This window comes from Triplophysa dalaica, chromosome 10, assembly GCF_015846415.1.
Source record: "Triplophysa dalaica isolate WHDGS20190420 chromosome 10, ASM1584641v1, whole genome shotgun sequence".
NCBI classification, from domain to species: Eukaryota; Metazoa; Chordata; class Actinopteri; order Cypriniformes; family Nemacheilidae; genus Triplophysa; species Triplophysa dalaica.
The window spans coordinates 8,461,909-8,487,590 of record NC_079551.1 but is presented as its reverse complement, the minus strand read 5'-3'; the positions used below and the strand labels follow the sequence as shown (position 1 = coordinate 8,487,590).

The 25,682-nt window shown below is 38.9% G+C and overlaps 2 protein-coding genes across 10 annotated transcripts in view; one reads left to right on the top strand and one right to left on the bottom strand.

Moving 5' to 3' along the window:
• Positions 1 to 11,001, bottom strand: part of patj (PATJ crumbs cell polarity complex component) — a 76,008-nt gene extending 65,007 nt beyond the window's left edge. For 6 of the 8 annotated variants that reach the window (XM_056759669.1, XM_056759676.1, XM_056759672.1 and 3 more), the window contains exons 1-8: positions 10,586 to 10,732; positions 10,242 to 10,380; positions 9,186 to 9,233; positions 8,909 to 9,087; positions 5,981 to 6,154; positions 5,673 to 5,812; positions 4,458 to 4,638; positions 1,306 to 1,434 (exon numbers count right to left, since the gene is read on the bottom strand). In XM_056759669.1, coding sequence (XP_056615647.1) covers positions 1,306 to 1,434; positions 4,458 to 4,638; positions 5,673 to 5,812; positions 5,981 to 6,154; positions 8,909 to 9,087; positions 9,186 to 9,207 — 825 coding nt within the window. In that variant the 5' untranslated portion in view covers positions 9,208 to 9,233; positions 10,242 to 10,380; positions 10,586 to 10,732. Of the gene's footprint in view, positions 1 to 1,305; positions 1,435 to 4,457; positions 4,639 to 5,672; positions 5,813 to 5,980; positions 6,155 to 8,908; positions 9,088 to 9,185; positions 9,234 to 10,241; positions 10,381 to 10,585; positions 10,733 to 10,886; positions 10,906 to 10,950 lie in introns of those variants that run through there. The other 2 variants (XM_056759670.1, XM_056759671.1) reach the window with 2 other exon arrangements.
• On the top strand, positions 10,993 to 20,960 carry tm2d1 (TM2 domain containing 1). 2 transcript variants are annotated; one of them, XM_056759677.1, is made up of 7 exons: positions 10,993 to 11,152; positions 11,618 to 11,691; positions 12,100 to 12,208; positions 12,317 to 12,408; positions 15,966 to 16,039; positions 19,179 to 19,298; positions 20,638 to 20,960. In XM_056759677.1, the coding sequence occupies exons 1-6, from the start codon at positions 11,019 to 11,021 to the stop codon at positions 19,287 to 19,289; spliced, it is 594 nt and encodes a 197-aa protein (XP_056615655.1). In that variant the 5' UTR covers positions 10,993 to 11,018; the 3' UTR covers positions 19,290 to 19,298; positions 20,638 to 20,960. The 2 variants fall into 2 exon arrangements, with proteins under 2 accessions (XP_056615655.1, XP_056615656.1); XM_056759678.1 differs by lacking the exons at positions 19,179 to 19,298; positions 20,638 to 20,960 and adding an exon at positions 16,971 to 19,167.
• Positions 20,961 to 25,682: the final 4,722 nt, after the last annotated feature.

Sequence of the window (25,682 nt, the reverse complement as noted above, 5' to 3'; positions counted from 1 at the left end):
GATAACACAAGCCGTTTTCACAGGCCCCCCCAAAAGTAAAATGTACCCAGAGCCAAACGTCCCATTTACAACCTAATTTGTTCCCATCATCCACAGGTGCAGGAGCCAAAAGTCTGACACCCACAGTAACCGCGTCAGTATCACGCGGCCCTTTCCGGTTGACGTATTCTTCCATCGTCAGGCGGGCCGAAAGGACCAAAGACCGATTGTACGGAGCGCGGAGAGAACAGCCGTCTTTGTGAAGTGGGAGACATGAAAGGCGTTTGATACATCAGCTTGCGCAGAGCAAATCTCCACTTCTTGTTCCTGCCACTGTGCCGGGGACGACGGGGGTGCATTGAAGCCCGGCGTGACCATTAAAGATTGAAATGGGAAACGCCATGGATAACAAAGCCCTGATTTTGACAGCTTTTTTGGAGCATAAGATGCACTGGTGTGTGAAACCCAAGCAATGTGCCTTTTGAACAAGAAGGGGTTTGTTGAGCTCTGGACATGGGGTGGGAGAGAAAAGGAGGGTGTGTGTGTGTGTGTGTGTGTGTGAGGGGGCTAAACTAGGACAAGCTGTTTTTTGGTGGCTGTCCCTTTTGGCTTAACTGCAAAGAAGAGAAATCTGATGATATGAGGTGTTTATTTAATCTGCTTTTTTACGTTTTCATGTCAAACATCAGGCCTTCAGCCACAGTGAAAAAATTAACTCCACGTAATTCAAAGTGACAGTTCACCATAAAATGAAAATTCTGTCACCTTTTGCTCACTCTTTTGCCTTTTTAAACCTTTGTGGTTTGCTTTCTACTTCAGAACACAAAAGAAGATATTTTGAAGAATGATGGTATCCAAACAGCAACGGCACCCGTTGACTTGCATTGGTTTTGTGTCCATACAATAGAAGTGAATGGGTGTCGATATACCAATATTCTACAAAATATTTTCTTTTGTGTTTTGCCGAAGAAAGAAAGTCATAGATTTGAAATGACAAGAGCGTGAGTAAATGCTGTCGGTATATATTTCTTAGGTGAACTCACTTTAAATGGGATTATTGAACATACTGTAAAGTGAATCTCGAACTGATCTTTGCGGGATCTCTTCACACCAAACAGAAATAATAAAAAACAGTGGCCGATTTATTAAAAACAAGTTTAAAAAGCCCCAAAAAGTTTGAATATCTACAAAGCAAAGGTCAGAGCCCGTACATTAAGTGATTGTAGCTGCATTATTCTCAAGAAAAGATTGAGAAAACTAGATTGTCTGTGAGAGATGCAATTTGTCTGCATTCACGTTGCTGAGAATTATGGGTAATGCACAAACCTTATGGGCTACGCTATTCGGCACCACGGTCCTTACAACCATACCGGTCGTCTTGCCTCCAACGATCCCAAAGCCCAATCCAGACCCATCGTTCACCAACTCGATCTCTTCTACGTGACCCCACTGGTCCTGCAAAAACAGACACAGGAGACAGTTTTCCTTTCATTTTCAAGAAAGGGATATTAAAGGAACAGCTTTAATAAACCTATAAATAAAATAAAATTCACCCACATATCATTTAAAACCTGTATGACTTTCGTTTTTCAGTGGAACACAAAAGAAGATACTAAATGTCTCATTGGTTTTGTGTATGGAAGTCAATGAGGGCCAGTGTTGTTTAGTTACCAACGTCCTCCAAAATATCTTATTGTGTCATACAGCTTTGAAATGACATAAGAAATGAGAAACATTGAGAAATGTATTCTATAAGATCCCTCATTCGCTAATCAACGTCAGGGTCAGAAAAGCCCATGAGAGTCTTTTTCCGGCTGCGCTGACTAACTGATCTCATGTCAGCCGTGCTCCCAATCACCCGAGTCTCCTTGGGCTCTTACAAATGACCTGCAATCAGTATATTTCTGTTCTCTGATTACCAGCCTGTTATCTGCCGGGTGACTACCTCCGCAATTTCCCTGCTATCTAACGAAACTCCTCCTTTGCCGTTCAACCCGTCCGTCTTCCGAAGCAAAGCTTAACATTTGTTCTTATCCCGTTGGGTGAAGAACGAATCCAATTCGGAGATAAGAAGTACTTTATTGAGCACCCAAAATAAAGCAAAGTTTTAGAGATTTGTAGTCACACGTCTTTCAATACTGAACATTATGAAGTTGTGTTTTTAAAAAAAGGTCATTTGATTACTATTGCTAATATAAATTACAATGGCTTAATTAAAATTTCAGTTTAAATGTACCTGGCGAATTAACAGTAAATCTGAAGTGAAGCAAAGCACATCTTAATATCTTCTCCATCAGTGACACAAAGAAATACGGCCATGTTTCTATACGCAAACAGCCGTATTTCCTTCAAGACGCAACTTGTACAAACACCCATAAATTAGTGACAGTTAATGCAAAAGCCATTGTGGGAGCTAAGCTGGGAATCCCTTATGGGAAAAACCTGGATGTTATTCCTCCAGGAGTGGCAATCCCAGAGCTGTGTTGCACTCGCTTGCGTGAAACTTTCCGGAGTATAATTAGGATTCAAGATATTTTTGAGAGTCCGGGTCTTTAGAGAGGGGGAAGGGCATAGGAAGTGGGGGAAAATATACCTCGGCTTCTTCTGCTCTCGTCCATTTAAGGAACCGAGCGGAGGACCCTTGGGGCCCGTGCAACCTTAAATAGATAAATATTTTCTCAGCTTTAAACGATAAGAGGACAGATTGAGATGGAGTGGAAGGAGGGGATTGTTTGGAAACGGGGTTAAAGAGAGGACATAATGCATGGTTATGGAGTGACGTCTTTATTATTGAGCTTTTAAGCCGACACATGATGACTGACACGAGTAATATCAGAGTCTTTGACAGACAGATAATGACGGCACGTTTGGACAATTTTCTCCTGATCAAGGCTTAATTTCTACATGATCTTGGATGGGTGAATGTCATGAAAAGATGTCACATTGCAGGCCAAAACAATGTATCATTTTAAGACCATGCAATTCTTTTGCATTGTGGCATTATTTAGAAATTTTTGCCAAATTTGCGAATAACGCAAGTCTGTGTTTACATAATACAGTATATGTAGCGCATACTAATTTTGTATTTATAAACGAACAAATATAAATATTTAGAAACATACATGTATTGATTTATTTTACCAATAATTTAAATATAAATGTTTTTTAATTGTTAATATTTTTTATTTTTCTTAAATGTATGCATAAATGTGTTTATAAAAAATATATATTATGCAAAGTACACAGACACATACTATGTTAACACTTACTTTTGTTCTGGACCCTATTAACAGTTTGAGAGCCCTAATTTTCCATATATATATTTTTTTTTAATTGGTGTAAACTTTACATTCAAATTAGTAAAATCTAAAGCCAGCAGGCATGCATAGTGTACGTGAAAAATCATTATCATAATTATTTAAAAAAAAATCATTGTCCCAACAAATATACATTTAATCTGATTTATAAACAAATTCAGCAACACCGACTACTTTGTTGACAACTGCTGACAGAGAGTTTGCCTAAGCAACAAGCAAATCAAATCACAACCACATTTCTGTGCCCTGTGCTCCATTAAACACAACCATGAATAAAACGGCACATGAATTAAACAAAAGTCTTGATCCGTGATGCAGGACGCGGCTGTGAATTAAGAATATTAAACATTTCAAATGAAAACATACTTATGAAAAAGAAAGTACGGCAAAACACGCCAGCAACGCGCAACCCGGCTCACGTACTGCACAGACTGAACCGAACCTAATTGTGACTCATTGGTCAAACTGTTTTCTTTGCAATCTCACTGTTCATCTAGGAAACCGTTAGTTTGGTAAATTAAATTAAAGTGGACGTTGGGAAAACAGCATGTTTATTGTTGAAGGGTTCAGTTAATAATGCTCATCTACTGTCTGTTGGTTTCTTCCACATTCATTATTATCCATCTGCCGAGTTTGTTTCTTTTGCATCTCGGCTGATATGAAGACCTTTCACAGACACCTGAGATAGTTTAAATTAATTCTCGAACTTTTTAATCTAATAGGAATGTTTTGAGGTAATTTTTGGGTCACCATTGTCTCCCATAGTAGGACAAAAAGACTACTATGGGAGTCAAAGGTGACCCAAAACGGCCTAGTTACAAACTTTAAAATATTTTCCGTTATGTCAGCACAACAAAGAAATGTTTACAGGTTTGTAACAACTGGAGGGTGAGCAAATGTTATTAAAAAAAATCATTTTTGGACGAACTATTCCTTTAATACCAGGAAGTTAGCAGCGCGAAATATCCACGTAGCATTTAAAACCCAGACAAATCCAAAAACTACATCTGTGCCTCATTAATGCATTACAGATTGCAACTAGAAACCCACTGAAAATAAACTAAATCAGGAATATCCTGGAGAACTACAAAGGAAACAAAGCTGTAGCTTAATACAACACTGAAGATTTGTTAAATGAGGTGACATTTAAAGCAACAATACCATCTGAATGGGTCCAGATGTGGAGAGCCTCGGTTTGGCGGCGGTGTCTCTGGCAACCGCCAGCTCCACGCGATCCCTCTGCTGCTGGAGGAGAGCAATAGCCTGCTGCTGCGTCACGCTTTGATCCAGAGGAATCCCATTAATCGCCAGAATCTGATCATTCTCCTGCAGTCGTCCATCCCTGGAGATCAGACATGTCCCAGTGTAACCATGAACATAAATGGTCTACAGCAGAACGCAGTGGACATTTCACGGTACAGCTGCATTGTAATCCCGACATGCAAATGACGGTCAAAAAGTGCAACAGATATTTTATTTTTCTAGTGCTTTTCACAATTCACACTGTTGTAAAGCAGCGTTACAGAAAAGATTTTAATTCAAAAACTTGATACTCGGGTATGCGATCAGCCAAGGACAAAAAAAGACTGCATGCACCTTCGCCTAACCCCAATCCCCCTCAAAAATGGTCTTTAATGTTACTAATTAAATGTTATATTATTAACAACAGGCAGGTGTTTGCCAAAAATAGATATTTCTCACATATCAAGACAAAAAATAACAATTATAATTACCATATTCAGATTTTGGTGTTTATTAGTTTAACCGTTACCTAAACAATAATAAAATAGGTTGAAACTTTGTGCAAATATCTTATGCTAATGTCAAATAAGATGGCATTGACAAATGGCACCCCTTGAGTAGCATATATAAGGCCTACTATTAATTTTATTGTAATAAGCAATAATTCATTAACAGACTTCCATACACAGCGACTAGATGGCGCATCTACGTCATTCATACAACATTCGTCCAGTAAAAACGATATAAAACACTGTATTATGCATGCCAGGCCAGTGGATTGCGCTGTTGCGCTATAAAGAAACCCAACATGCCTGCGCATATGCATAACCTTTTTTGTAAGCTAAATGCCCTTTTTTATTATACTTTGTCATTATTGTTTGAGGAAAACTCGCGCTTGCCTACAGACTGAACACGTAATGCGCATGAGTATGACGTCATCGTTTTTGGAAAACACGGCAGAGTTTACACAGAAACGTTAATGCCGTCGTTTTCAAAAATGTTCACTTTGAGACCCGTTTTCAAAAGTTTGCGTTTTCAGTACCCAAAAACCGCATTGTCATGTAAATGAACAGCAAAAACGCTTAAAAATATTCAGTTTACAGATGAAACGGGGTCTAGTGTAAATGGCCTCACCTGTCTGCGACGCTTCCTGTCTGGACCTGTCTGACAAACACACCATGACTGCCCACCCCTTCAGGTCTCAGGCCCACCACGCTGAAGCCAAGGCCACCAGATAATGGTTTCTGTAGGCTGATGATCTCTGTTTTCCTTCCCTGTTTTAAAAAAGTCAGAAGGCACTTCTGAAAACATGCCAAACTCGAATCTGGCATCTATCTAACCAAATTGTAAACAAATACGGATCTAGCGTAATAGAAGTTATAATTTCATATTCGTTCATCTATACATGAACAATATCTGAATACAAAACTTCGACATCACACCTTTGCAGCTACATTGATCCACCTCTGCAGCTGCTCTGTAGATGCGTTCGTGGAGGTCGTACCGTTCGACACCACAGAGCCGAGACTGCTGGATGGGCGACTCGCGCTGACGATCAACTGACCCTTATTAGAGAAACTGAACTCACTGCAGGTGTCTGGAGGCAAACTGTTTAACTACACACAAGAAGCAAAGAGAAAAACATTTATTTAATTGATCTAAACATGATTAAACCTGCAATCTGAAACATTCGCCTCTCTATCACCATCTCTGTTTGTAATATAAAACTGCAAGTTGCATTACGTAAAAACATAAGAAAAACAACAGTGAAAATCCTTTGAAGCTGCAATCCAAAAAAAATTTTGTTATGAAGAAACAAAAGTATGTTTTTAAGCAAGTATATAAACATCTACAAAAGGTCTCCTCACCGTAAACTAAAAAGTTTGCAAAGGTAAAATTATAATAATGATTTACAATTTGAGCAGTGATTAGAATTCGTAATGTCAGTTTTCAGGCTGTTAAACGATTAATCGTGATTAATCACATCCAGAATAAAAGTTTGTGTTATAGATATACATACATAATATATCTCTGTAAACTGTGCATATTAACTTTATTTATTTATAAAAACATATTTAATACAAACATAAAAAAATGATATAAATCAATAAGTGTTTAAATATAGTTTAAATTACATTTCCAGCACACCCCAACAATGCAACACTGCAATACCACAATCACTCCTTCCAAAACAGCCAGGAGCTCAGAGTCATATTCAATGAACAGCTGTCCTTTAATGATCACATTGCAAAGACAAGGCCGTCATGCCGATATGCATTATTCAACATTAGAAAGGTTAGACCATATCTCACTGAGCATGCGGCACAACTCCTTGTCCAGGCCCTGGTGATCTCAAGGTTGGACTACTGCAATGCTCTCCTTGCAGGTCTTCCTGCAAAGACTATTAAACCGCTCCTGCTGGTTCAGAACGCAGCAGCACGCTTTGTATTCCAACAGCCCAAAAGGGCTCATGTGACACCACTTCCATCTCTCCACTTGCTACCGGTTTAAGCCCATATCAGATTCAAGTCACTAATGCTTGCCTAAAGGACTATCACTGGATCTGCATCGGCACTCTTTCACACACTCCTGAACCCCATCAAAATCCCAGCTTTCAGCAAACCAGCGGCTTCTTGTAGTTGCCTTCTCGAAATGGCAGTAAATCGCTTTCATTCTGCTTAACAAGTCAGTCCGGTCAACCACACCTCCACAACATTAAAAAAACTACTTAAAAGCCATCTCTTCTGTGAATACTTGAAGGATTAAAAAAATACTAACATCAACCCTCTCTCTTTCTCTCAACAGGTAGTGGTCTAGCCTTTGTTAAAACTAGTAACTTTGTATTAGCACATATTGCTTATTGCTCCCTGAAGTGTTTGTAAGATGTTTGGATAAAAGCGTCTGCTAGATGACAGAGTACAAAAACATATATTTTTTAAAGACAAACTTTCATTCCGGATGCGATCGTGATTAATCCTTTACCAGCCCTAGCACCGTCATTTGAATTTAACCCATGTTAAGAAAATTTATAACCCGTAATTGTATGTTTCAAATAGAGGACGCATATGTTACAGACTGACAGAATTTTCACCTTCTTGTCATTTCAAACCTGTATGACTTTCTTCCCCAGAAAAAGAAGATTTTTTTTTAAATGTTGTTAACAGCCCCCCATTAACTTCATTGGTTTTGTGTCCATACAATAGAAGTGACTGGGTGTCTGTGCTGCTCTGTTACCAACGTTATTCAAAATATCCTCTTTTGTGTTGTGCAGAAGTCATACAGGTCTGATTTGTCAAGAGGGGGTATAAATAATGACAGAATCCTCATTTTGAAAGTGAACTACTCCTTTAAATATTAAGATTCATATAGCTTTGCATCATAGGCTCTCTCCAGGACTCAGGTTCGAGTCCCAATACTGTTCCCAACCCCACATTCGCAACAATTTCCTGTTTCTCTGGACTTCTTATAGAACCCCAATAAATGGAAACTACAAAAAATAAAATAAAAATGACATGCAGTTTCTTTTTGTAAATCATGTATTGCTCAATCCGACTATTATTCCCTGCGGAGGAACAACCGTGACCTACAGGCATAGGAAGGGAAAAGAAAAAAGGGAAAGCAAATAAAATCAATACATTCCTCTGCAGTATTTGCTAGTCCCAAACAGGTAATGTATTAATGACCTTTAGACTCACTCTGTGGGAACTTATCAGTCATGTGCTTATTTAGCCCTGGCTGACAGAGCAGCTTCCAGCCTGTTTTATCGATACATCTCCGACAAGGCAGTTACTCAAACTGAGACAGTGGATATTAGTGCTTGATAGAAACTCTGGCTGTTGCCCGCCTCTACATACTTGATAGGTTTTTCACTTGACGCATTCATAGGTACACATCTGACCTTCCTAGCACTTACAATATGAAGGCGAGCTTCCGTTATAGCCATTATCTTAATTTGGTGTGCGGATTGTTTATTGTAGAGAGGTTTCTTGTGTCAATAAAAACCCAGACTGAATACAAATAGGCATGAGGGACTCGCAGCGGCCGGACTCTGCGGTTGGGAAGAATTGCATTCTGGGATGCCTTCGAAATAATGCACTCATTTTTTTAAGCGTCTATATCTGTGACGTCATTCCTTGCCTAACGGATGTGGGATAATAAATACAAATTTACAGCATACCACGCAAAAGAATCGATAAACCTACTGTTTTCATTTGACCTTGGAAGCGCTCCAAATTTTTGGTGGATTGTACAGAAGCATTGTTAACTTCTTATAAAAAACGACAATAAACAAACATCCATCCATTATATAAAGCTTAAAGATTATTAGTCAGTTCAAATAATTCTATATAATGTCTAAGAGGAAATCTTGCCTGGTCTTTAAGCTGTTTGACGGAATGCTGCAGGGTGAGTATATGGCCGAACAAAGGACTCTGCAGGGCTTCCTTCAGCATCCCGAGCTGTTCGCTGTGACTCCACTCCTCTCTCTGCACGAGTTTGGACTGTAGCCTTTCCAGGGCCTGAAGGACCTGCTGTCGCTCGGAAGCTGACACTGAGAAGATACATGCACACAGAGACCAATGCATTGATCACAGATGAAAGGCTCAAATTCAATTTTACTGGCTGTAAATGTTTAGAATTTAGATATACCTGTCGGTAAGTTCTCATACATAGCTGTTGCTTTTGGTGCTGATCAACCTGTGAACAGAAAAAGTAACATAAATAATAATCAATACATTAATTATACACATATCATAAATTATATAGCTATACATACGTATGTATATGAAGTATATAAACACATACAGCCATGGAAAAAAATGGACAGTTTCCAAATTTGTTTTACTGAATTTACTATTTATAGGTATGCGTTCAGGTAAAATGATCATTTTTGTTTCATTCTTTGAACTACTAACAATGTTTCTACTGACTTTAAAAAATAAAAGTTGTTTATATTTGACTTTATTTGCAGAAAATGAAAACTGGAGAAACCGGTCAAAATAACTGAAGAGATGCTATGAATTTTCTTATCTCAAATACTGCTAAGAAAACACATTCATATTCACTTTTAAGAAATACAACAGTAACATTTGCAAATGTATTTAAGAATAAAAAAAAAGAGATAACCTAGATTTTTAATCACAGTTTTCATGTGTCTTGTCATGGTGTCAGTCTTTCACATTGCTGTTAGATGACTTTATGTCACTCCTGAGGTTTGATGGAATTCAATTAATTTTGTACTCTTATTCTTTCTGTGATATATATACTCACACGTACGTATGTATGTATGTATATATGTTTATTTGCATGATTTTTTCTGGCTTGAAAATAACTATGTTAAAAGTCTCAACATAAATGACTAATAGTATAATAGTTCATAAATTCAGATGGTTTACTAGGTTGGACCCTACAAGCTCTCAGTTTCCAGGCCATAACTACAACCGCTACCCCACGCAACCCCAACACAGTGCCACACCTCAACGTCACGCGAAAGGTTAAAAACCAAGCTCAAACCCTCCGACATCAGCTTTAACTTTCACATGAGACCAAGTAAATATATTTGTTATATTTATTGTTCTTCAACACACACAATGTCTTACGTAAGATCATAAGGCGTACACACATTACAATAACACAAGATCAACGCCTGTTTTTGTTCACGTCAACAGCCATCAAAACAAAAGCGAGAATAAATCTCATACTTACCAAACAATACTTGTGTCGACTCTTGCTGTTCAATCAAGTCTCTGTCGATATGAGTTCCCTTATTGAACACACTCCAGCATTTTAAGTGTTCTTTTGGGCTGAGATTGAAAGAGTCTCTTCACCTGCTCGAGAGACTCACCTGAAACCGGAAGTGCGTGATCGTTCAGTTTCTATTAACTTCGTTTCAGTTCAAATAACAGTATTAATACAATGAAACCGGCACTTAAAGTACTAAAGTAAAGTTTAAATAAATGTGTGTCTTCATATCATTTAATCTTGTTAATCTCAGTAGAAATTGTATAATAATATACGACAAAAGCGCAATCTAACAGGTGCATGCTCACCATTGAAATCACTGCGGTAATACAACCCTAATGACAGCCTAAACAACGTAAATAGTCTTTATATCTAAGCATGCGTTTGCATAAGAACCATTAATACGATGTTCTAACATGTGAAAGTTAGTAAACAATATCAAACAAGGAAACAAACGTGCCACTAACGTTACTTCTCAATACAAAAGCCCTTTATGTGATTCAGGCTAGCTATGTTAGCCGCGTATGAAGTTGACTACCATCATCAAACGCGGTTAATAAGTTCACATGACAAATGGTTTTATATGTCAAACTTTTCTAACAACCTCACCCGCATTCGTTAAGTGTGCATGTGTAGTCAAACGCTTTAAAGATGAACAATATAAGAGACTTACATGCTATCTGTGAAGAGAATAGTGTGCTGTATCGCTTTAAGAGCCGCGCGGTCACGTGACAATTCAACATGGCTTCACGCTGGCGGAGTTTAACGCGGTTTCGGTCAACAACACAAGGGTTTATTTTCTTTACCATCTGCCTGACTGTCGTCCACAGCCTGGGAAACGATGCGGACAGTTGTGATAAACTGCAATTGGGACAATATCCTAATGAAAACAGCTTAATATATAGTGGTCGTTGAGTTGCTAGCTTGCTAACTAGCTTTGTTGCTATGATGGATGTGTTGTTTATGGTTCAGATAGCAATGGACTGAATGATTTGAGTATAATTATTTTACACGTATACTCTTATTTGGTGTTATTTGATTTTAGATATTGGGTTTAAAATTGTTCATTGTGTGTGTAACGTTAGGTAGCAAGATATGTCATACAAACTCTAACCCTGGTTTAACATGTTTTAACCGGATTTCATTAACTTCAGTGTTTTTATTGTATAGATAGAATGCGATAATATGTGTAAGCAGCACACCGTTTGTGTTTGTTACAGATCATGTCATATTCTGTATGTGATGGTTTATGGCATGCATTCGTCACCACTGCAAATTTAGCATCACTGCTGTTGCTTTAGGTTTTAAATGTTGCTTGATACCACCTTAACAGTGCTCAAGTATATCTGTAAAGAACCCAAAATAGATGATGCAACTCAGGAGCCAGAGAATTGCAAGGACCGGTTGGCATGGGGTGTGTGGACTGTTACATACTTATATTGACCTATAATGTGAATGCGTCTATTTTTTGTTTTTCATTAGATTTATATATTCAGATTCAGGAATGTTTCAAAGAGCATTATGTCTACACTAGTATACATTTTATTAGTTCTGTTAGTGTTCTTTCCCTTCATGTCACATCATAACATTTAAAATCACTGAATATATATTAATAGATAATCTTCATATTATGTTATTTTACACTTATGATCTGTTATGTAGATACAGGGCATCTTTATAAAAGCTCCTTTGAAATCAGAAGAACATCATTGTATGAAGTCTGACTCCTTTCTTTGATTACTTGTTACATAGCATCTTTGTATTACCAATAGATAGCATTTTCACTGCTTGTTTTATTACATCTGCATTCTTGTTATTTCAGTCCAATGTTTACCTGCTCCAAACATCAGCTGCCGACTGTCTAATGGCACTTTGTTCAAATTCAGCGGTGAAGAGGTCGGCTTCAACAAAACCATCCAATGTCGGAATGTGTATGTTTGCTGTTCTAATGTGACATTACATTAAGTATGGTTAGAATGCATTTATGAAGACTATATGATTAACAACTTATTTGAATTATGATTTTTGTTTTTCCGTAGGAGTGGTTACTCATACAAAGTAGCTGTTGCTTTGTCACTGTTCCTGGGATGGATTGGGGCAGATCGGTTCTACCTGGGATACCCAGCTCTGGGTATGATGCGTCCTTTTAATTTCACAAAATTATCATTTCAAATAGCAGTTTTATCCAAATATCTATGAAATTCATATTAAAGGGATACTTCACACCAAAAGAAATTCTGTCATCATTTCCTCACCTTGGGTTCAATAGAACAAAACAAATGATTAAGTAATATTTCCTACAATGGGAGTCAATGGGGGGGGGGGCAAGATCTGTATGGTTATAAGCATTCTTCCAATTATCTTTCACGGTGTTCATCAGAACAAAGACATTTATACAGATTTGAAACAACTCGAAGGTGAGTAAATGATGATGGAAAACATTTTTTGGGGTGAAGTATCACCAGCCAACGAAAAAAATATTAAACGGATGCTGATATTGTACATACCTGCCTCAGAAATGTATTACAGGCTTAAATGGTTGTAATCAATATAAATGTAGTTTGTGTCATAATTTTAACCATATTATTATTACTTTTCACTTAAATTTAACTAAAATAGTACAGTTGTTCAACGTTAAAATATGAAACATGTTTGTTTGTCTGTTAGACAGAAATGCTGGGGATTAAAAACAGCAAGTGCAAATGAATGTTAAAACATAGATTCGAATTTGTGTTGGCCACATTAGCGCCGTGGTACCCTTACGCCACGGCTTCGACATCTGTAATGTTTTTTCTCTCATGGGCTGTGTGCCATATCCTGAACGCACCTCTGCTTTCACGCTTTGACATCCCACGCTAAATAGATGGAGTTCTGGCATCCATTTACCTGTCAATAACTCATAAAAAGATCTCATTCTGCTGCTTCGCTGAAACACAAGGGACTTGAGAACAGTCAGTCCTGGATGTTCTGCTGTTGACATCATATTGCTTCTCCTCTCCAAGGACACACCTTTTTGCCAGATGTTCTCTGAAGAAGAACCGTATAGATCGGTGTTATTGTTCTCTGCTCTTGCGCGCTCACGACCTTTCCTTTTATATTGAAATTAAATTTCACAATCTATTTCATGGCATTTAGACAGAACGATGAGTAAAATGATCAGGACTGAGAGAAATTCTTTTGATGGCTAGTAATTGATATTATTGTAGATTAGTAGCAAATAACATGTACACCAAATTGCAGAATTTGCACTTATTTTGCTCAATATCTATCTATTTCATTTATTGAAATCAGAAGATACTATTGAAGTAGTTCACTTTCAAAATACATTTTTATGATAATTTACTTACCCCCATGTCATCCAAGATGAAATCCTCAAAATGTTTTCATCATAAACATCTTGGATGACGTGGGGGTGGGTAAATTATCATGAAAATGTATTTTGAAACTGAACAACTCCTTTAACAAAAGCACAGATGAAATATGATTGCTGTCGTAATGTGTCATGGATTCAAATAGATTCACAAATCTACACACAAGTGTGATCTTTTTCTCCTGTGGTGACATATTATGTATTGATACAGGATGCTGGGGCCAATGGCATTGAGTGTGATTTGCTACTTGTTGTTGCTAGTCTGGTGGTATGGTATTGTGCGATATAATTCTTGTTCTCAAGACCATCTTGTTTGACCACTAATTTATTTAGCAAATAGTTAATTAAATCTTTCATTTTGATTTGTTTATAAATGTTCGGTTGGTTTTAGTTTGTTCAAACGTTTGTGTAATGACAATAAATCTGAAATAGGAAGTTAGTCTAGAGGCGTTGCTTACGTTTTCCGAAGTGGTCCATACACAGTGGTTGTGTTTGTTCAATTCTGTATTACATATTAATTTGAACAATAATTATAATTTGTATTTATTTGTTTATAGCATTTTCTAAAGTTAAAAAAAATCTCAAAATTACAGTAATGAGATCCAGATACAATTTAATGCTAATGAGAATTTGGTGGAAGTGTTTATCTTCAATTTTGCTAAGATGATTTTTTTTATCCAAAATGTAATTTCTTTTCTACTTTGAGATGGAATCTCTCCCAGTCATGATCTTCTTGACTGATGAATGAATCATTTACGACGCCAAAAACGTATGCTTTGAAGCGTGGTGGCCGAACAGTTTTTTGGCTTTTCTGCTGGTTGAACAACTCTAGACCTTCCTTTGTAACCACAATCATAACAATCTCCAACAAATTTGGAGACAAACTCCAGTGCGCCACTGACGTCAGCACACTGGCAATGATTTTAAGAAAAGCTTGTGCTGCTCAACTGCGAACCCAACAGAATCGCCTGTTTGGCTTAAACATCCCGTTGCACACTTTTGAGAACAAGTAAAGCACCTTGCTTGCTTTCTACAAGTCGTTTTAACAAAACAAGTCTCCACATGACAACTAATTAACTAAAACTGTTCTCCTTCACCTCCTGTATTGAGTTTGTTTGAAGATCTAGGGGTGCGCATCTATCCCGCCGCGCTCTAAACAGAGCGCTTATTATCATCGTATGCAGATGAGCCCGGGCCACACATCTGAAAGCAAAGGTTATGCAGGATACAGCAGGACGCTCCATCTTTCTCCATCTCTCCATGTTTTAAGGACTTCCTGATCAATTAAGCACCTGCGTTAGGACAAAAGGGCCCGGGCGTTTGAAGGTCCCCCTTGTTCCTGGGTTCTTTGTGCGAGGAGTTTGTAAAAGGCGGCCTCACACCGCGCTGGAGTCAGTTCTATAGACTCCTTCATTGTGCCACACCTGGTCTGGGCTGACCCCAGAGCTGCTGGGCCATTACCCTCTGAAAGGAAGGCCTGAACTTGTTGAGGAGACATTCTGCAGGTGGCTTTTTTGATATCCGCCCTGGAATCAACATGCCTAAGCCTCTCAATGACCAATTATAAGTAATATTAGGGACGATTAGGGGCAATTATCTTTGAATCACAAGATGGCGGGCGGGTTTAATTGACCTCCGATCCCATGGTGACCTTGATGTTACAAAGTAGACCTGCTTATGTCTGGACTGGAACTGTTTATTTTTTGTCATTTGTACAGCCATGGGTATTATTTTGGGTATTCATTTTTTTACTTTGGTAAAGAGATAGTTTGTACCCAAAAATTCAAATGTGTATGACTCTATCTTATGTTAAACACAAAAGAAGATATTTTGAGAAATGTATAAGTGGTTTTGGGTCCATTGAATGGAATCAATGGGGAACAATGTTGAACTGACCAAAGTGTACAAATGTGAGAAGGATACATTAAAGCATACATTTTAAAGTTAGACTTATAATGTTGATGTCATTTCCACTATTGAATATATTACACAGTTTTTAGTTCAATTACTTCAGAAGTTACTGTATTTAAATTACAGGAGAAATAAGAGTAATCCCTTACTTTACTTTTCAATGAAAAAGTAATAAAGAAACAGTAAGTAATTACTTAGTAAGTAGTTACACCCAACTCTGATGGGGACCAATGTTGTTTGGTTACCAACATTCTTCAAAATATCATCATCTGTATTTGGCAGGAAAATATTTCAGCAGGTTTGACATGAGGTTTGAAAGGTGAACCTTCCCTTTCAAAACCAGTTGGCTTCCAAAGCTGTATTTAATTTTCTTGGTTGACATCTCGGTTCCTCTTTGTTTGTTTCAGGTCTGCTGAAGTTCTGCACTGTGGGATTCTGTGGAATTGGAAGCTTAGTTGATTTCATGTTGATATCCATGCAGGTGAGAGATATTCATTTTCAGGTTTTGACCCAATTTGTGTTGGAAACTCTACTAGAAGTTTGGCCATTCTTATTCTGTGTTTTACGTTAAGACATATCTCAATGGTGAACAAATAATTTGGCTTTGTTTTTCTAATGAATAATGTTCATGGTTCACCTATCGGAACCACAGTTTTTGTTAATTTAATTTGTATTCAACTTAATACCATCTCACCACAATAACCACGCACTGCAAAAATGACTTACCAAGCATTTATGTCTCATTTATGTCTCAGTGCTTATATCAAGATACATTAGCTTGAATGTGACATACTGTTAGATATTTAGTGTTTAAGAAAATAAGTATGTTTATGTTTTAGACATGCAAGAAAATCTCCCAATGTGCTAAGAAAATAAACCTGAACTAGGTACTTAAGAAAACATAATATACATTTTCATTTAAAAATTCTTAATTCTTATATTTTCTTTCATAAAACAAGATTAAATATTCTGTGTCGTTTTCCTTGTCAAGCAGCTATATCTTGATTTAGAAAAGATTATATATTTGCGCTAGAAAACTAGACAAAAATGCTTTTAGAATAATTTTTTTTCTGTATGTGTTATGTGGTAAAACAAATGGTCATTATTCTGCAAAAAAAAAAACATAGTTACTACATCTTTACCATGGTTAATTTTTGAATGTTTGCTACCTTACACTGAATTTCAATAGCAGAAGAAAAGTATTTTCTTGTATTTTCATATGAAGAATAATAAATTTAAATACTTCTTCAGAAAGAGGAACCACTTAATAAAGAAGCGTTTGTTTAATCACTATACTTGCTAAAAGGGCTTTTACCCACAATCCCCCAAATGAACTAGACAGAGGATCTCAGTCTTGACTCCTGTCTCAATGCTTGTGTTTGTATGTACCGGCACCTGTGTCTCTCCTTCAGTGGCTTCAGCGCTGTGAAAGGAGCTAATGAGAGCGTGGTTTGTTTGCACCTCCCGCTCCTCCACCTCTTCCCTCCGGGCCGCACGCTCCCACAGGACTCCCCTAACCCCTATTAAAGGCCTCCTACACCTGACAACTGAATAAAGCCGGTCCATTTGTCATCTTGTTAGGGAAAATCTCCCCTGCTACTTTCTCATTAGGCCGCACGGCCCCGAATGAAGCTTTACGTGAAAGACACTCAAACTTCAACGGCACTTCTGCCCACCGGCGATGACGGATATTTTTGGCTGTTATGCACGTTGAAGGATGACTCTAGGAATAATTCTTACACGTACATAGGAATTCCTATGGCTGCAGTGATGGCTACTTAGAAACAAATATTTGAGTGATATGTTGAGATTGCTTCCGAGACGTTTGGGAACAATTTACTGCACGAAAAATGTGTTTCTTAGTTTTTATTTTTCTTTCTTGTTTTAGAAGTGCAAATGTCAAAAAAAACCAAAATTGTGACAAACAAATAAACTTTGAGTTATAAAGATTATTGAATTAAGTTACATTTTTCTTACCCAATTAGCATATCTTTTTTTTTTTTAAGCATAAACTAACATTGCGTATTGACTATAGAAAAACAAAGTGAAAATATTTTTTGGGAGGGCCGTCTCATATTTTCCAATGTTTCAGCAAAGGCATCACAAAAACGATAAAAAATTTCGTCTTCACATTTTGAGAACTAGTTGGGTTTTTAAAAGTCTCTGCACCGCATGAATAAAAAATGGTTAAAGTTGCAGCTTTGGTGTCGAAATTAAAAAAGTCTACTTTTTCCCCTGTATTGTAAACCATAGAAATGTAGCTTTTTAACTTCAGATATTAAGAATACGCACAATATTGTTAGCTCTAAAAGTTCTGTGCCTTGAATCTATTTTCGACACACTGATGTTCATAAACACTTTGGTTTGGATTCACCTGGTTCAGTCGCTTGCATCACATTGCCTAAAAACATTGTCTGTTCGTCTTTTGATGAATTTCATACGTCTACCTGTTTATCATCCCTCCAGTTGTTTTCCGTTCCTGGCTTTCCTAGCCGCAGCGGATAAATAAAGCAAGCTTTTATTTTTTTAAATGGCCGTGGCGGCTTTGATTAACAGGGCCACTGCAGTGTTTATTGTTCTCCTAATGTCTTATTGAAGGCCCTGGGAGAGCAATGCTTTTAAGGAGTGCCTTTGGCAGCCAAAGCTGTCACGCGCTTACATTCTCAATTAGCTGTCGACTGTCGGGCCTCTTCGTTTTCAAATTGTGACACTTTTGATAAAGCGTATACCCTTCCCTCGGGACCCCATTTGTGCACGCCGCTCCTCGCTAAAACCCCATATTTTATATCAAACTACCTTTGCTAAGAGCCACGTCGTCAGGGAAATGCATCTTTGAGAAGTAATGAATAAACACCTGGGACATGTTGCTGTTATTTATGTCCATCAATATTCCGCGAGTAATGACGCAAGACTAACAACATCGCAGAACTTTAGCTTTGATCGCGAAAGTGTATGAACTTGATAGTTTAAACTTTAATGTGGCAGGATGCCCAAGTGTCGCCTTCTAACTAAAGCAATTGTCCAATCAGACGCGAGTAAACGGCTTGTATTGGACTGCTGCCAGACAAGAGCTAATCTCGATATGGTAGAACACAGAATCGCTGTGTCTGTGTTCGTCAGGCGCCTTTCTCCCTCCACCAGATGTGTGTTCTCATTATCATCTCGTCCCAAAGCGGAGACGAGCCGAGCCGGCAGGGCCAGGTGTTGGGCGCGCACGCCTGCAGGAAGCCATTACGCCGTCTTTGTGCGTCAGTCCGAGCATGTTGCCCGGGATAGGAGCTGATCTCAGAACTGGCATGGGCCCAGATCGGGCTCCGAGCTTATTTTTGAAGCTCTGATCTGAGGCCTGTCCTCCGGGACACTCCTCCTCACCAGAACTCCGAGAGCAACCTCAATTACAGCATTGCCTGGGGTTAAACTTAAATTGCTTCCAAATCGCCATTACTGTCTTCTAATTCAATCGTGCGAGCGTGAGCCGTCTGAGGAGAACGATAGATCCAGCCGGCCCACCTGGTATTCATCTTTGTGTAATGTAAAATCATGTAATTGTCTAGTGAAGGATTACATCGTTATGTGGGTCTTTGTGACACGTGAGAATCGTTCTGTTCGCTCTGTTGTAGATCGTGGGTCCATCGGATGGGTCGGATTACATCGTGGATTACTACGGGGCACGTCTCACGCGTCTTTCCATAACAAACGAGACCTACAGGAGAACGCAGCTTTCTCCATGAAGGCACCAGGTGAGAATTTCTTTGTCAACGTTGTGAAACCGTTATTGTGTGTTTTGGTAAATTTTTAAGTGTAGACCATTTTGCAAGAGATTAACAAATTAAGATGCACTTCCTGTTTCAGTTTTTTGACACTACACAAGTGTTGGAACAAGATCCAACCAACAAGACATTTCCAACTGAATCAAGACGTTAAATGAACGTATTTAAAATGGAATTAAAAGGAAAGAAAAACTGAAACCGAAAGTGCGTCTTTAAAAATGGTCCATCACTGGTCAAGCAATAAGGAACTGTTTTGAGGTTCACTTGACTCCAGGCCTGGTTTCTTAGATAGGACAAGGGGCTCATGGGTAAGTGACAACTTCTGAAAGTTCTTCTGAAAGTGCGACTTCTTCTTAAACCAAAGTCAAGGTCACACCGAAAACCGATCTCAAGCGACCTCCTGGGGCATCAAAGCAAACTGATGGACCAAGGACACCTTCAGCTGTGCTCTGACCCCCCCCTTAACCAACCCCAAACTCTCCCGGTCCCCACTACGGGCTCCCCGCTTTGGGGAAAGAGAGCGATTAAATGTCAGACGTGCAGGGAGGACGTTGGGAAAACGCGACGGGGTCGTGAGATTGCACTTATTACAGCTGGCACTGGGCTGCATCTGTTGAATTCTCACTCAATCACTGTTCCAGACATTCCTCCAACCCTTAAGAAAATAATGTCTGATATATAATAAAGGTTCCCTGTATCTGTGTCTGCCCACTATCAGTTTCTGTACTCTGGTTAATGTGAGCTTTTGCTGTGGTGATGATGGTGACCGCGGTGTTATGCTGAAGCTTTCAGTGTTGAGCTTTCGCGTGTTTACAATTTTTCCAGCATGAGATTTGAAAAGAACAAATTGAGGTCTTCGTCATTATCTTTAATTCCTTAACTTGATCTCTGTTCCATGTCTAACTGTCTCGAAACCCTTTTGTGTTTCTGTGTTCCATCTCTCTGTCTTTTTTCCAAATGTCTGTCCATTGACATTTTTGTATACGATTATGTTTGTTTGTGAATCTTTTAGGTCCAACTTAGATTGTCTATTGCACTTAAAGGTATATTAAAGCTAGATTTAGCTGATGTGTTTCTATCTTACACATTGGTTACACATGTTTACATCAGCTTTGGAGTAAATCCAGAAAGCTGAATGAAGATGTTCCTACTCGTATAGGAAAAATGGCACTGATCCATTTTTGACATTGGAAACATCTCCTGCCGCATGCTTCTCCTTCAGTGTGGGATGAGACCAATATATCTTCTGCCTGTGTTGTCCTGGACATGCTCCCAAACATAACTAACTCTTTCCATTCTGTCATTTCAGGTGGATCTAAATGAGACGACGCGCCAAATGTACAGAATCGTACAAAGATCGTGTAAATCTTTGTTGCCATCCCCTTTTCCAAACATCGAGCTGCTCAAACAAATTCTGCTCTTCGGTCCAGTTGTTTTTTTTCTGGGGCGCAATTCTCATCACTTCCCGTATCTCTCTGTCCATCTGTCCATTGATCATCAATCTCCTCCCTGCGTCACAGCTCTGGAATGTCATCCATATTTTATTGCTTTTCATTTCCGTTCGACACTTTCCTTTGCTTGACGTTGTGTTTTGATGCTATTTAAGTGTAAATAAATTTTTTATTATCAACATATGGGCTAGTAGGTTTTTCTCATTGGTGATGGTAGCGCTAAGTTAAAGTAGCAATGCTACTATTTTATACAATTTTAGTTGTGTAGTGTATGTAATATTTGTCAGATTTTTTTTTACATTTATGCATTTGGCAGACACTTTTATTATGCGTTTTGTGTTCCGTGGAATCAAACCCACAATGCAATCCTCACTAATTTAGAAATACTTTCAAAATGTAAAATTCACAAGTTTGTGTACAGTCTTCAATTTTGCTTTCTATAATCATTTAACGTCTGGGTTGTTGTCAACAGAAAAAAAAATCATAATCAAAAATCTGGAGAATAAATAGGCCGTACTTTTCGTGTGTCTTGTGAACCCCCTCTGTGATCTCCAAGCGATGTGTGTCAGACCAATGTCAAATCCTCGTTCAGTTTCATTCGACAGCGTCTGGTTCAGTCCCTCAAATCACCATAAATACTGTACAGCCTCTTCATCACAGAAGTGATTGCGGTGCTGACCGGACCACGGCAATGTGTGTGCGAGCCATTACGCTCCTTTACGAACTAGTGTCCTTGTTGCAACACGTACGGCTCTGCTTAGATGTGTAAAACTAGATTTAGCTTGTTCCCCAGCGTCGGCGATGACAGGTGTCTCAGGAGACCAGGCGTACCGTCAAATTCCCAAGGCAGCGATGGTCTCCTGAGCTAGGCATCTCTATAAATCTCCATGAGACAATAGTTTGGACAGCGACGGTTCGCTCTTGATTCAGTGTGTGCTGGACTGCTCTGATTTGGGTTTTATTTGTTTTCAAAGTATTTTTTCGTCAACTTTTACAATGTTGATGTATTAGATAATGTTAATTGTCACAAAAAAGTGTATCTCAAATTTCTTTAATTAAAGGTACAATTTTGTGGAAGATCTATTGAGAGAAATGCAATATCATATACACAACATACATAACTATGTGTTCAGAGGTTTATAAAGACCTTGCACAATGAAGCGTTATGTTTTTATTATATAAGTCCCCTAACATGGAATTCATCATGTTGTTTCTACAGTAACTCTTAACGGACAAACTGCTCTACAGAACTCGTTTCGTAAATACATAATCTTTTTCGGGAAAGAAGCAAAAACAACATCTTTGTTCTGTGTTAGCCACCATAGTGCTTCGAAATGGAGGGGCGAGCGGAGTGAGCCTTTGGTTGCAGTTCGCAACCTCAACACTAGATGCCGCTTAAATCTCTACATTGTTTCTTTGAAAGTGTAAATCTATTTTTTTTGCTTAAAAATAAACCAAAAATCAGTTGACGTAAATCATTAAGCACGTTCAGGGGGAAACACCTTATACCAACTTAATATGGTAAATTATATAAATGATTTAGCTCATAAATTGAGCAGTTGGATTGGATTTTATGGGATATCTCAGTTTGACGTCATTTGGCTTCAACCCATGTAAAATAGCATGAAACTTTATGATACCAACACAGATGGCAACAAAGAGGTAAAAGGCCGCCACCATGCTAATAACAAAATACTGTTTTAGAGGTCAATATACGAAGACCAAGATTTCTTTGATCCTCAAACTTAAGTTAAAAGAATAAAGCCCATTGCAGATTGAGTCAAAATTTCCGCACGTTAAAAACTAAATACGACCTCACGTTCTGTCAACCACATATACACACTGCCTCTGATATTTTCGTCCGTCTTTTTAACAATTCAGAAACACCGTACAAACGAAAGCCAAATACGGAAAAACGCATACGAAAATTTCGGACTGTATGTGCAAAGACCTTAAAAGGAGTGCAGTATGTTTTCCAAACCCCCTTATTCTCCAACTTGCATCTTCACTCTTGAGGGCTCTCCGTGTTCCACAGCATTGCAGGGCTTATCAATACACCAGCCATATAAGAGACCAGAGATTTATAGCGCACTTCCCACAAGAGAGAGCAGCAGTTCTGGGACTACACCCACCCCTCGATGTGGAGCAGGCCATTCCTCATCCAGACCTGATGTTTTATAGGTGCAGCCTCCATCTCTTGCTCTCTCTCTCTATCGCCTCTTGTGATGGAGAAAAATTAAGATACGATTCCCCTTCTTTTACCCTTCCAAAAAACGAATTCCCATGAAAAAGGATCCTCCATTGCACACCACTTTGATTCCGATGATGGCTGGATCAGGTGGGAAATTTAAAGCGTTGTACTTGTGTGTACTTGTGTGATTTACGCAGGTTTGTCTGTTTGTGTCGGATTGTTTTCCTTGAGGTGTCGAAGGCCTCGGCTGAACCTTGAGTCATTGCTTTTTGTCTACACAAAGAGTCTGGTTCACAGAGACCCAAATCGCTTGAGATATTACACAAGAAAACACTACCGGGAAACAGGTGACATCATGAGGCCTGAGAAGATTGTGTTAACCAAATGTTTTTGTCTTACATACTTCATCCAATGGTATTAAAGACACTGTAAAATAAAATAAATCATTGCTTTAAATGTCCAATGTGTAATTATTAGGGGGATCTATTGTCTCTGTGTTCAAAGGTGTATAAAAACTTAACAAAATGAAGCGTTATGTTTTTATTGCTTTAAATGAGCTATTTCTATCTACATACACCACTGGTCCCCTTATATGAATATGTCATGTTGTTTCTACAGCCCAAATGGACAAAGTGCTCTTCACAGCACGTTTCATTAATATGTTTTCTCCTTCAGCAAAGAAGTGAAAACACCACAACATCTTCGTCCATCTTTGTCCTACGAGAGCCGCCGTAGTGCTTTGAAAAAGGCAGGGATGGAGTGAGATGTTGGTTGCAATTCGCGATCCCACCACTCGATGCCACTAAAGCCTCCCCGTTGCTCCTTTAAAAATCAAGTTATTTCATTTAAAAACATTTAAGTTTGTTTTCTTACTAAAGATGATGCTTTATTTCTGCTAAGTGTTTTATTTATGTTTTACATGTTCAAAAAAGTTTAGAAGAAGATTAGAAAGTAAGTTACAGATCTGTCTGTCAAATGTTACAACACTGTAGTGCAGTCTGTCATACATCTAAAAATCACAATGGGGTCAGTGGGTTGAAAAGTTAATTCTGGAAAAATATAACTGACACTTGTTTATGAGGATGATCTAATGTGATGACAATAATAGCCTATATTTTAAGTGTCCACATAATTTTAGGCCAACTGTGTTGTGTCAAGCACAACATGTGTGCAGATGTGTCGTGTGTTTAGAATGACAGGAAGAGGAAACTCACAGAAGAGGAAAGCAGCTGCATAATCCCAGAGAACAAGCATCTTTGCTCCCCTTCCCAGAACTCCACAGTCATGCATTGTGATCGCCCAGAACGGTCTGCTATCACTCGCGCGCGGGGGCGCGCTCTCTCTCTCTCACCCTCAGAAAGCGCAGAGCAGCGGAGTACAGATGCACTCATGAATGAAGTGCTCATACACTTGTGATATTGACAAGCATTTCTCGTTGACACCGTGCCAAGCAAGCTGTCCTTGTCACCCTCGACAGCCTGTAAAGAAAACGATGAACACATTTCTAGTGTAACGGAGTTCTGTCAGACTGCGCGTTCACGCCATCCTCCGCTGCGCGTTTCCGATCATCGCTTCGCGTGCGCCAACGCTGGAATCCAAGAGGAAAATTAAAACCACGACATGAGATTTCTCTTGAGAGGAAAAGCAATCAGTTAAAATTAGTTTCTTCTTCGGTGGTGTCGAGTTCCGCTCATAATATCGAGCGTCGCCATGACATCTGCTTAGTTGGACGGTGTGACAGTGTCAAACAGTTTTTTTTGCTCGCGCGCGCCGTATTTCCACGAATAGATCACAAAATAAAGGTTTGAAACTATTGTTTTTTTTATCAAATGTCTAATAAGTGAAATATGTCAAAGTGTTGCCTGTCAAGATCTTTTAAGACTAGAGGTCAAGCCAGCTAGCTATAAATCAATGGGCCCAATGTTGTCTGGTTACCAATGTTCTTCAAACATTCTTCAAGTTTGCTTCTAGCAAGCAATAAACGTATATTTCCTTTCCAGTTTTACATAAACATTTCCCAAAAATGTGATGTCAAGCAAATAGGCTGGTAAACCAAGTCACACAACATAACAATTCTTAATGTTTCATTTTCAGAAAGTGTGCGACCTTCATACACAGAGTAGTCGCTAAAGATTATCTGCTTGTGCTTGGATCGGGTACAGACCGTCCCGTGTCGCCACATACTGCGAGTCAGCAAAATGCAGTCAGTCACCGTCTCACGTCACCCAATGAAGCCACGGATGCTGGACGTCGACAGCAAGATTCATGACATCGCAGCTTCACCTCTGAGTCAAACCAGTCGGTGGTGTGGCCAGAGCTCATCCTCGACTAGAGACCCCGTGGCACAAAGACGTCTTTGTTCGCCAGATTGTGTAAGCATTTTAAACACCCACAACCTTTTCTTCGTCCTCTAAACTGTATTCTGTTTTCGGCAAGTTCTTGGCCGGGAGAAGTCGTGGAAATTCGGGCCCAGCGTTGGCTGTAGTTATTCAGGGTCAGGCGTCATGTGTGTTTCATCAAAATTCAATTACTGTGCAGCGCCACGCTCCAAAACCCCACAGTCCAGGTTATGAAGTATGATGAAACAGAACCAGGCCCTAATTGCTTCAGTATGGAGTCAATATCTCTCTAGCATGTTATGATAAATAACTTCCTGCGCTGGAGGTACGCGAGTACACGGCTCCTCTGCGCCTTCTCCGCGGTGTCCTGTTT

Bases quoted from the DNA above. Each gene is read 5' to 3' on its own strand.
- tm2d1 (XM_056759677.1), top strand. From the start codon at position 11,019: ATGGCTTCACGCTGGCGGAGTTTAACGCGGTTTCGGTCAACAACACAA. The intron at 11,153-11,617 runs ATATCCTAATGA...AACAGTGCTCAA, and splicing joins GATAAACTGCAATTGGGACA to GTATATCTGTAAAGAACCCA. The intron at 16,040-19,178 runs GTGAGAGATATT...GCTCTGTTGTAG, and splicing joins TCATGTTGATATCCATGCAG to ATCGTGGGTCCATCGGATGG.